At 41.8% G+C, this 12974-nt stretch overlaps 1 protein-coding gene and 1 long non-coding RNA gene across 6 annotated transcripts in view; one reads left to right on the top strand and one right to left on the bottom strand.

Annotated features, from left to right (window-relative positions):
* Positions 1-3321: 3321 nt before the first annotated feature.
* LOC135262655 (uncharacterized) lies at positions 3322-10819 on the top strand. Its single transcript, XR_010332259.1, has 2 exons — positions 3322-3761; positions 8027-10819. It is a non-coding gene; the product is annotated as an uncharacterized LOC135262655 (long non-coding RNA).
* Positions 4595-12974, bottom strand: part of LOC135262648 (uncharacterized) — a 35635-nt gene continuing 27255 nt past the window's right edge. For 3 of the 5 annotated variants that reach the window (XM_064349721.1, XM_064349720.1, XM_064349719.1), the window contains exons 6-8: positions 5697-5768; positions 5248-5279; positions 4595-5103 (exon numbers count right to left, since the gene is read on the bottom strand). In XM_064349721.1, coding sequence (XP_064205791.1) covers positions 5029-5103; positions 5248-5279; positions 5697-5768 — 179 coding nt within the window. In that variant the 3' untranslated portion in view covers positions 4595-5028. Of the gene's footprint in view, positions 5104-5247; positions 5280-5696; positions 5920-7259; positions 7702-12974 lie in introns of those variants that run through there. The other 2 variants (XR_010332255.1, XR_010332254.1) reach the window with 2 other exon arrangements.

Here is a 12974-nt window from a genome sequence, read left to right as displayed (position 1 = left end):
ATCTGCAGTAAAATTAAAACAAATTAATTATCTTCTAATTCCGGTTGCCAGGGCCACATCAGCATATATCACGAGTCCTCTTCAGGAGTCAGATTGTCAGGATAAATGAGAGAACATTTTAAAAGGCTTGCAGCTGTAGATATTGCATTGCATATTTTTCAAGAGCTTGAAAAGTTTTTCAGGTTTTTGTTTTGTTTTGTTGTCACCTCCCTCGTGAACTCCTCTCTGTCTTCTGGATGTTTCCTCTCTTCCTTCAAAAGGGACCACATCACCCCGCTGCTCAAGGAGCACACACTACACCCCTCCGTCATCCAGAACTACCGCCCGGTATCTCTCCTTCCTTTTCTATCCAAAACGCTTGAACGAGCTGCATCTAACCAACTCTCTGCTTTTTACTCTCAGAATAACCTACTCGACCCCCACCAGTCTGGCTTCAGGCCTGGCCACTCGACTGAGACTGCACTCCTCTCGGTCAGTGAGTCACTCCATGCCGCACGAGCAGCCTCCCTCTCCTCTGTCCTGATTCTGCTAGATCTCTCAGCTGCTTTTGACACGGTTGAGTAGGGTTGGGTCGGTTTCCGGTTTTGCTGGTTCGGTCCGGTGTACAAGCTTAAACCGGTTTGATTTTATGCGAACCGACTGAACCAACGTCTTTATGAGACGTTCTGGCAAATTAGAAAGTAGCCTACATCAGCAACCTGTGCCGACGGCGCTAAATCCAACTTGTATTACATTAGTAATAAGCAATATGACAACGTGATTAACATAATATTATGTTTGTTTATAAACGGAGCCACTAATGTCTTGAGTGCAAAAAAAAAAAAAGATTGGCAGGCCGTGCGCAATTTAGTGCCGAGGTCGGCAACAAGGAGATCAAATTTAATTGTACAACGGCTTGGCTGAATACTCGATTCTGATTGGTCCAAGGGTGGGCATTATTTCTCAGTAAAGGGACACCTCGGCCTCTTAACAGTTCTAAAATCAATGTGCTACAAAATCCAGCATTCTAAAGCAGTTTAAACAGCAACCCTATTCTTTCGCTTTTGAATTGTTGTTACATCCCCTCCCCTTTTCAATGTCCAATTTCACTATTGATGGCAACGTTGAATCACATTTCTAGTTACTGTTGCTAGCTTTACAAATCGGAATCGTCCCTTATTTGGACAGTAGAATATGTGTTCCGCATTTAACTCATGGCTACGGACGCATTTTCATCCGTATGTTTGTGAACGATTGCGTTTATAGTAACCGCTGTTTTGAATACAATTCAATAGTTAGCTAGGTAGCTAGCCGGGATAACAAGCATGCCATGAGACCATTCCGACCTAAGACCAAGAATTTTAATATTGGCTAGGTGACAAGTGACAGCGAAACTAAGCTAGCTGGCATTCAAATCCCGTTTCAGAGGGTCTTGGAAAAACGCTTTGTCTACAATGCGTGACCGCTACCTTTTAAAAAGCGAGACAGAGCTAGGGAGATGAATTTGATTGAGGTTTCATGCAGTTTTCTTAAATAATGTAATTACAAAAATGATCAAAATGTATGCTAATTGTATGGTAAAAAACGAGAAGGAACTATTTTTTCTTGATAGAATCATTGTTTTCATAGAATTAACGACCAGAGGTTATTGCTTAACAACGGTGGAAATAGAACTACCAATCGGAGTTTTGCTTGACAACGGTAAAGCCGCTACACTCTCATTCATGTGCTCTCATTATGTTCCACTCGGGTGCGGCTGAGTCACGTGCGCCTAGTGGTAAAATTCGGTATTACCGGGCCGATCCGGTATTTGGCTTAATATCAAACCGGTTTGAAAATTTTTACATTGGCCCAACCCTACTGTTGAGCACTCCATCGTCCTGACCTCCCTGGCAGCAACAGGGATCTGCGGCACAGCCCTTGACTGGATTGAGTCCTACCTCTCCGGCCGCTCCTTCCAGGTTGCCTGGGCTGGTACAGTATCGCCCCGCCCGGCCCCTTGCCACAGGAGTTCCCCAGGTCTCAGTCCTCGGTCCTCTTCTCCTTATACACCAGATCCCTTGGCCCTGTAATCTCTGCCCATGGCTTGTCTTATCACTGCTATGCTGACGACACGCGACTCTTTCTCCCCTTCTCCCCATTGGACACACAAGTCCCTGCCTGCATCTCCGCTTGCTAGATGGACAATCACCACCTGAAGCTCAACCCGGGTAAGACGGAGATAATCTTCATTCCTGCTCTAACCTCTCCCCTCCTTGATTTTTCCATTTCCCTAGGGGACACCTTAGTGACGTCATCACCCTGTGCCAAGAATCTCGGAGTGGTGATGGACAACAGGCTGTCCCTCTCCAAGAACATTGCAGCGGTAAGCCGGGCGTGCAGATTTTTCCTGTACAACATCCAGAGAATCCGCCCCTTTCTCCCCACCTACTCAACCCAGCTCCTGATCCAAGCAATGGTACTATCCCGCCTGGACTACTGCAACTCTTTTCTGGCTGGCCTAACGGCATCTGCCATCAGACCCTTGCAACTCATCCAGAATGCTGCAGCTCGTCTGGTCTTCAACCTCCCCAGACACTCCCACGTCACCCCCCTGCTCACTACCCTCCACTGGCTGCCCGTTATGGCTTGCATCAAATTCAAAACATTGGTCCTAGCATACCAGGCAGTCAAGGGATCAGCCCCAGCATACCTCCACAAGATCTTCAAACCCTACATGCCAGCCAGACCCCTCCGTTCCGCTACCTCAGGACGCCTGGCACCTCCCCCCTCTTCACACTTGCGTTTCCCGGTCACGTCTCCTGTCTGTTCCTGTCGTCTCCTTCCCGTGGAGGTCAGAACAGCTGAGACCCTGACCACCTTCAAGCGATGACTGAAGACTCACCTCTTCAGGCTGCATCTCTCCCCATCCCTCCCTACCTCCCTGTAGTCCCTAATTGACTATGTTAGCTTAAGGTTGTAGCTAGGTAAGCTGTGTATCTTAGTTGACTTAGTTATTGCACTCATGCCTACTCAATTATTGCTTGTATTATTTGCATAGACTGCTTTGTTGCTGCTTTTGTTTGTGTTGATCAGACTAACCTACAGGGTCCAAGTTAAACTACGCAGTCATTCCCTGCACTTGGAACTGCACTTCCCTCTAGGATTTTCAACACACTTGTTCCTGGTTGTGGTTATAAACTTTGTTGTACATCGCTCTGGACAAGAGCGTCTGCCAAATGCCTGTAATGTAGCTAATGTAATGTAAATAAGCGAACAATAAATAAATAAATAAATGAATGAATTAAATAAATGCCTACAGCAAGTGCGGCTGATGTACTGGAGTGAGCTGCCTCTGAAAGAAAGCAGAAGTCAGAGGATGGAAAAGCAAAATGGAGGACGTAAAAATACATGTGAACGTTTTCACGCCGCGGGCAGTGTGGTTAGCGCGGTCAGGCTAATGCGCGAGCTGGGAGACGCATGCTTCACACTACAGTGTTGTGCAAGTTCACAGTTCACAAGAGCAAGCTCAGAGTTCAGATCGCACAGATTAAAATAAACTAGTTCACGTTCATAGTTCAAGATTTAGAATTTTGAAATAAGTTCATAGTACCAAAAAATGGACTAGTGCACGTTCATTTCTTCCGTTTTTAAAAATTCTATTCTATTCTTTTTCAGTAGAACCTCCTCCTACCCCCACCCCGAGCCCCCCAATCATTGCCACTGCCCACTTCCCAAACTAAATGATTTACTGTATACTACTATAGAAACAAGATTACTTTTAAAAGCCAAGAAACAACAATGTGAGTATATGTTTTACCACTTAAACAATGTCATATTATGCAGAAAGTGAAAAAAGAGGTGCAGTAAAGGTATACTGTAGATGCAATGGAAATTTTATTTAGCCTGCATGAACCAAATTATGCAGAAGTTCAAAAACATAAAATAGATTTATATGCTTCCAAGCGAGCTGGTACAGGCTCACCACTGGCTTAAGTATAGTCGCTAGCTGAACGATGTGCTATGATCAATCCTATAGTGGGACTTCTGGCGTTTATTGAAGGTGCAACAAATATTTCCGGTGCCTTTGACCGTAATAGAATGATTTCATTTTTATCGTTCGACTGACCAAGTACCGTTAAAACGCAAATTTTATGGGTTAGTGCTATTGGCTTGCTATTGGCACGCACGTGCACACACACACATGCACACATGGGCACACACACAACCTCACACGCACACACACAGTGGGGTATGATTAACAAATGATTTAAGTGTAATTTTACAAAAATGATGGCATTTGCCATTAATCTTGCATGTGGCCATATATTTATAATAAATTACACAGCACATGCCATAAAAAGTGTTTGCTTCAGTTTACTTGTGTACATCCCTTTACCTTTGAAATCTCTTCATGTTTCCGCTCAAAATTCCAGATTTTTATAGTCATAGAAGTAATTTCTTATAATGACACGAGGGGGTGCCATTATGCCACTTGCACCAGTGGTAATACCACATTTTCTGTTCTTTCCCAAAGAACTTAACACTCCGTGCGTGACATTCAAAATCAGCTTAATTGTATTTTTATTTTTTTTAAAGGTTTTGAGGAATGCATGAAGAATTCACAAAACATATGTGCATTTTGATTTCTTTATTAACAAAAAAATATTAAATAGACATTAGATGAAAAAGACTTTCAAAGAATAGTAATTAAGCAATTAAATGACCCATTATAAAAAGAGCATCAGCAATGCATGTCCTGCATTCAGCAAGCGAAAATTAACCATTTGTATCCTTCACTGAAAAACTAGTATTACTGGTGCTACTCCAAAGTGAATTTTAATTCCTTTTTATTTCATTCCTTCACAGTAGCTAAAACAAAATATATAACCACTTCCCCATTTCAACTTTTAACATTAGCAGAAGTTTGCATTTCCCACAACTACATTTTCTTTCCATGAATCCGTAAAGGAAATCCCCCAAAGACTTCTCATATGCAGATGTATGTTTTGTCAGAACCTAAAAAAGACTTGAACGAATTACGTCTGCAGTAAAATTAAAATGAATGAATCATCTTCTAATTCCGGTTGCCAGGACCACATCTGCATATATCACCGAGTCCTCTTCAGGAGTCAGATTGTCAGGCTAAATGAGAGAACATTTTAAAAGGCTTGCACCTGTAGATATTGCATTGCATATTTTTCAAGAGCATGAAAAGTTTTTCAGGAAAATATGTGCTTTTGTTTTAAATAAACGAACAATAAATAAATAAATTAAATAAATGCTTACAGCAAGTGCGGCTGATGTACTGGAGTCAGCTGCTGTTGAAAGAAAGCAGAAGTCAGAGGATGGAGAAGCAAAAGGGAGGATGTAAAAATACATGTGAACGTTTTCATGGCGCGCAGTGTGGTTAGCGCGGTCAGGCTAATGCGCGAGCGGGGAGACGCATTACATTACATTACATTACATTACATTCATTTGGCAGACGCTTTTATCCAAAGCGACGTACAAGAAGTGCATTTTCATGATCGTAGACAACTGCTGAACACGGGTTCAGTAAGGTACAATTACTTATTTTGTACAGCTATTTCTAGCTGAGAACAATGAACACTATCCTGGTCTAACATCTGCAAAGCCAAACTAGGCAGAAGATTAAGCTAGAGTATTAGGGCGCATGCCTTAAGCGTCTTTAACGATCTGATGCAGAAACACAATGGACGATTCGTGCAGGATAATACTACCTTTTTTCCTTTTAAAATGCACTGCAGCATAATTGAGAGCACCCTCGTCATCTGGGGTCTGTGCATCACCTTTGGCGGAGGGTTGGGTGGGGAGGGGTGTGGGAGGGGGCGGTTGGATTGGGTGTACAGAGAAACAGACAGAAAACACAAAACACAATTAAAATAAATTTTCTGGCTGAAACCACAACGCTTCTGTGCATATCACTGAGTGAAACAAATAAGAGGTAAAATACCAAGAATCCAATGAACAATGTTTCAACTTGCTGCACAGTGGACTTTACTATTACTAGACGACATTGCACTGGCAAGTCTTACTGCCCCTCTAGAAAATCGAATATATGATTTTAAAAATCCGTTGAACTAACACCACAAGCACGCACATACACACCTACACACACAGAGACACTGACATACATACACACATACACACACATACACACCTACACACACAGAGACACTGACATACATACACACCTACACACACATACACACCTATACACACAGAGACACTGACATACATACACACCTACACACACATACACACCTACACACACACAGACGGTGACATACATACACACTCACACACAGAGACGCTGACATACATACACACATACACACCTACACACACAGAGACACTGACATACACACACACCTACACACACACAGACGCTGACACACATACACACTCGCACACACATACACACCTATACACACAGAGACACTGACATACATACACACCTACACACACATACACACACACCTACACACACAGAGACGCTGACATACATACACACTCACACACACACACACACTCACAGAGACACTGACATGCATACACACTCACACACATGGACGCACCTACACACACTTTTATTTATTAATTAATTAATTTATTTATTGCTGTTGACTTTTCCCTGAGCATATAGAGCACGACTGCAATTCACCAATTTTTATGATGTGTTATTCCTTACTGATTTTCCTGTATTGCATTTGTCTGTTGCTGCTAGGCTTTGTCCTGTTTGTCTGACTGATCTTTTTGTCTGTCTGCAATGCACTTAGGGGTGGGTGGGTTTGTGGGTAGATGGACAAGTACATTTAACGCACAAATTGAGTGCAGTATTTTGTTATGACATTCTCAATATGTTTCTCTTTTATCTTTTTATGTTTTGTCATTCGTTGGGAGTTGTATGTGTTATGGCCTGTTTCACATGTTGTAAAAAAAAAAAAAAAAAACGAAATGAGTTGTAAAATAAAAAAAATATATAATTAAGAGTTAAAAAACAAAACAAAAAAAAAACATAGCCAGGGACCTGCAGAATGTGCACAACCTCAGAGTAACATGTGGCAGAAAATTCCATATTTTGATGTTTTACTTCATTATAAGTTAAAAATGCCTAACTTGTAAAAAACGTTTTCAACATTACTGTTATTTTAACCAATGATATTTTATGCTGACTAAAATGAGATAAAAGCATCATAAAGTAAATAAATGATGATTGCATTTCATAATGAACATGAAAAATTAAAAAACATATTTATATAGTGCTTTGTTTTCCTTACCTTGATGTCTCTGACAGCAGTAGACTATGAAGGCTGTTCCCAGGCTTATGAGAAGAAGACCACAGAGGCAGACTAGTGACAGATAAATTGTACGGTTTCCTATGAAAAATAAATAAATAAACAACTATTAATGAGTAACAAACAGGGATAGATAGCTGTACAGAAACACACACACACACACACGTGCATACGCACACACACACATACACAGACACACACTGCATACTCCGATTTTAGATTTGTAATCAGTTCACATGGTTGAAGTGCACATTCTGATCTTTTATTTAAGAGTATTTTTGTACATAGGAAGCCATTATGAGGCTGAGAAATAAGAAGAAGAAAAAAGAACAGAGACATATCTTAGGCTAACCAAAATCAACTGTTTGAAACATCACTAAGAAGAAAGAGAGCACTGGAGCGCTCAGACATCTGGTACCTGGGACACCTTCTGCTACAAACATTATGTTTGTCTCTTCAGAAATACAAAGATTATTTACACAGACCGGTATTTTGGATTTATCCACAATATGTACTTACAAACATGCGTACATGCTTACATGCTGACATGAATACATGCACGCATACATACAATAAATACATATGTACACACATGCATGCATACACATATGCGTGCAGGCCTCCATACATAATACGCACATACATACGTACATGTACGCGCACACACACACGCTGACGCCGACGCAGACGCACGCACGCACGCACGCACACTTTTTTACCGGAGTGATTTCGTCTAGATGCTTCAGAAGGGTCCTGGCCCGGTCTGTCACCTCCAGCAGGGGGCTTTGGGGGCTGTGTGGCTCGGCTCTTCACAGTCAGCGTGAACGGGACCAGCGCTCGGAGCCGGCCCCGGTGGAACACGGCGCACTCCCAAGCGTTCTGCGCCAGCGTGACGTTCCTCACCACGAGCCGGAACTCGCCCGCGTGCGCCCGTGCCTCGGGGTTGGAGAACATCTGTTGACTCTGCGTGTTGATCCACAGCAGTCTGGTGGACTCCGTCACATGTGAAACGCCACAGACCAGGGAGCCATTCTCTCCCTCATTCAGCTCCACGGGCTCGGAGTACACTGCAGGGGCAGACACACACAATGCTGTGACTTAACATAACATAACATAACATAACATAATGTAGCATAACACAACACTACACTACACTACACTACACAACACAACCTAACACAACACAACACAACACAACACAACACAACACAACCTAATACAACACTACACAACACAGCCTAACACAACACAACGCAACATAACGACAAGAACAGACCATTCCGCCCAACAATGCTTGCCATTTGCCGGACTAAATTAGTGCTCTGATTACCCACAGACTGGACAGTGTCTAACACTGTATCAAGCTTGGTCTTGAAAATCCCCAGAGTTTCTGCCTCTACTACATGACCTTGCTGGTTATTCCACACATTGACTACTCTTTGTGTGAAAAAATTCTTCCTAATTCATACTACATTGTAAATGGTCACATACCATAGATAGTATGGGTTGCATGTGGATGAGAAAACATCAATTATGGAGTATATTACACTCTCCATAGTCATGTGCATCAGATACATGCATCAAGTCCCATACATTTTTACATGTGCTAATACTAGTACCAGTGCAATAGTCTGAACCACGGCTGCCCAACCCTGCTCTACCATCCTGTAGGTTTGGAGATCTACTGGCCTGTACCTCTTCACTCCAACCCTAACAAAGCACACCTCATTCAACGGCTAGAGATCATCTCATAGAGCTGCCAATTAGTAGAGTCTAGTGTGGCAAATTAAGTTCGAAATGAAAACCTATAGGACGGTAGATCTCCAGGAACAGGGTTGGGCAGCCCTGGTCCAAACGCAGTTTGGCATGCTAATACCATTTAAATTCCACAAAAATTACATTCCGTTTTTAAAGAGTAAACACATTTTCTGTCTCCGTTTCTTATTGAAATGTAGCCAAACATGAGAGCTCAGGGCTGAGTAGGTCTGCTGCAGAGGATTTGCTGGAAGATTAAATTTATTTTTGTAAAAAGCATTTTTGCAGTTCTTAAATAAGCGTAATAGTGGGGAATGTATAATGGCTGACATTACCTTTCACTGTAATTATTTCATAAGTGCATTGTTTGACATGTTTGTTGCCATCACAAAGAGCGCATCGGTATTGTCCAGAGTCATTCCAGAGCAGAGGGGAGATGCTCAGTGAAAATTTGTTGTCGGACCCACTCTTTACTTCAGATCGATTTCCAAAGTGCTCCAGGTCTGAGCCAGACCGTTTGCAGTCTCCTTTAGACCCAGTCTGTCCTGAGCCAGACCGTTTGCAGTCTCCTTTAGACCCAGTCTGTCCTGAACCAGACCGTTTGCAGTCTCCTTCAGACCCAGTCTGTCTCCAGCTCCAAAAGCCCTGAAACGTTGCTGCTGTTAGAGCATCACAAGAGAGATGCAACGAGCCGGTCCTGCTGATTCTGTATACAGGAATCCACGGGCTATCCTTTACACCTGGGAAAAAATAATACATTTGCTTGATATGTATGTATGTAAGTAAAGTATGTATGTGCATATAATTGCAGTCAAAATTATATTCAAACAAAGTTGCATATGTTTCCGCTTATATAATTTATAAAATTGAAATGATTATTTAACTAGTTTTCAGCTCAGTATATGTAATTTGTAATATTTAATTCAATATGGTAATATTTCAATCTGTAATATGTGATTCAATACTGTATTTACTCAGCTGTATTTCCAGTTTCACTGCAGTTTCCCCTGTTCCATTGATACAGTAGTAACGGCCTTCATTCATCTCCTGGACGTTTTCCACCAGCAGATATGCAGTGTTGTTGACCACTAATGTCTTGATGTTACTTGATGGCTTGGTGACCCATCTCCACTTCGGAAGAAAACTTGTCTCTGATCTGCAATGTAACGTGGCATCCAATCCACGCGGTACTTGGATGACTTCATCCAGCAGAACAAACATTAAAATAGTTTCCACGCATTCACAAATAATTCAGCCAAATACGCACCAACCAATTCTTGAAATCAGATGGAAATATTATGCCCTTCTACACCCGAAAGCTTTTCACAAGAGATGACCATTACTCTGAAACAGCCCTGCTATGTAACCCTTTCGATTGTCAGATGTTAACTTACCTTTTGCAAAAACAGGAGTATATCCTGGTGTAAGAAACAACAGAATCCAGCAACCAATGGTAAAATGATGAATCATTGTTCAATATTGAAGGTTGTGTCTGATGGCGTCAGGGATTACTGCTTATGAGCAAAGCAGAGTGGAACTCCATATCACGCTTCCTCTCAGCAAGGAGGTGGGTGCAGTAATATCATTTCACCCTGTAAGAGATATATATATATATATTTATACGTCACAGAAGGAAGCTAACCGTAGCCACCAACTGTGGGATAGTCGCTTCCTTTTGTCACTCAGTAAAGCAAACAAAAAAACTCAAGTCCAGTTAGAAAGAGCCTGCTTGTCATCATTTGATTTCAAAAGCAAAGTATAATTTATTAAAATGTGCAGTACCCTTCCTTCAGTTATTGTATTTCCTTATTGTATTTGTAATTGTATTTCTTTTTAGGTTCATAGTTGCTGCTTAAAAGTTTTGATTTTTAACTTCATGGGGCCATGAGGGTGATTTCATCTCCAACACAACATTCATCATCGCCACAAAGTGCATTTAGCTCCACCAGTGTGGAATGTTCCATTGAATAGAACCCGGACCTCCTATGGCGAGAAGAAATAATGAAGTATAAAGAAAAAAAAAACATTTATGCGTAAACAACAAAAGGAAATAAAGTGAATCATAGTCTAAAATGGCAGGCCACATTCAAACATGAGGTGTGAAATGCATTGGAGAGCAGCACCACACATATCCTGCCACAACGATGGTGCAAGCTATTGCCCCCTCACTCACCGGTTACACCGCTCATAGTCCACAAAATAAACCTAAAGAACATTATTTTAATACATTATGATGTATTAATATTATATTATTACATTACACCCATTTCACAAACATGGAATGGCATGAAGTAGTGGAGAACATCAGTGTTCTTCTCAGGATACATTTGGAGAACGCTAGAAATATATAGAAATATTAAGGACAAATTTGGAGAAGGGTAAAAATATTTAGCAAATCTTAAAAATTGAACAAATAGATGCATTTAAGTTCTTTCTTCTTTTTTTGATTCACTCCCCCCCCCCAAAATGTTTACTCCTGTGTTGCTATGTGCTCATTCTGAAACCCCCATAGAACACAAACCATAGTAAGTGTGAATAGTGCACCTTATTATTATTATTTTTTTTTTAGCAGGATGACGTGTTTGGTATGGTATTTTCACACAGAGCTGTGTGGTTGGGGACATTTTTAAATAAACAAATAAATAAAAAGTGAGCGGACATGGGGAGGGCAGGACTGAGGCCTATCTGGCTGATTAAGTTTGTTATTAACTTCAGAATGATAATGATGGGGTCCTTCAAAGAATAGGGGATTGGTGCTGGGTCAACCCCCAACCCCCCAACCCCCCCCCAACCCCCCCCCCCCCCACGAATGCACAAATGCATCTTTATTAGATGTACCATGTTCTTCATATACTATACCTTCAGAACGATGGTTAACGTCCACATATGGGGGCGACATAGGTCAGGAGGTAAGACCGATTGTCTGGCAGTCAGAGGGTTGCCGGTTCAAAGCCCGCCCTGGGCGTGGCAAAGTGTCCTTGAGCAAGACACCTAACCCCTAACTGCTCTGGCGAATGAGAGGCATCAATTGTAAAGCGCTTTGGATAAAAGCGCTATATAAATGCAGACCATTTACCTTTTACATAGGACTGGAGAGCAACACTGCCACCTGCTGGTTTGCTCATGAAATAAAACAACAGCCACAAAAAAAAAGAAAAGGAAAACGGCACACCACCAGTTCACTTGACTCCATGCATTTTACATGTTCATGATCCAGTGGCTCAATCCAGTGTTCACTCTCTTACTATGAGGCAGTGCTGAATAGCATTGATAGCATCATCAGGTATTGTGGTCACTAAAGAAAGTATGACCCACTTTGACCCACCCTCTCACCTACAAGCCAGCGAAGCTCAGAAGCTTCGGACATCCGTTACTGACAGGAGAGGGAAGGTTGTGCAACGAGCCCGGCATTTATTCCGATTATCACCGCCAGGTGGCGCATGCGAGCTTCCTGATGAACACAGAAAATTGCACACAATTTCAGACGACCCCCCCCCCCTCATTAATTTTATGGCAGATAATAAAATTATTTGACGAAAGATTCCTTATTCTGAACCCACTTACTCCTGTCAAACTTATTGGTGAGCGAGTTTGGTTTTTAAAACTCATTTTTCCACGTTATTAAACGTGCCATCCAGAAGTAATGACATTTTCCATGTAATTTGTCAAGCTTTGGGATTAGATCTCAATGAGACACCATTGAGTTGTTTTCCTTAGATTATAAAAATATAGCCTTAATTATGTGCAGTCAGTTAGCCAAATTGAGTTCCTGTCACGTACTGAGGAAACAAATTGGAAGGAAACTGTACACTGGCCTTATGTTCATTTTCTGATGAGTAAGTACATATAGACTTCATAAAGTGCAGATAATGCCTTCACGAACACGCTGTTAATCATCTGCAAAGCATTCGCCTGATGCAGTGACGGTGTTATGCAACACTG

Source organism: Anguilla rostrata, chromosome 9 (genome assembly GCF_018555375.3).
Source record: "Anguilla rostrata isolate EN2019 chromosome 9, ASM1855537v3, whole genome shotgun sequence".
Classification (NCBI taxonomy): Eukaryota; Metazoa; Chordata; class Actinopteri; order Anguilliformes; family Anguillidae; genus Anguilla; species Anguilla rostrata.
Note: the sequence above shows the minus strand (reverse complement) of the source record. Positions and strands in the feature narration are given on the sequence as shown.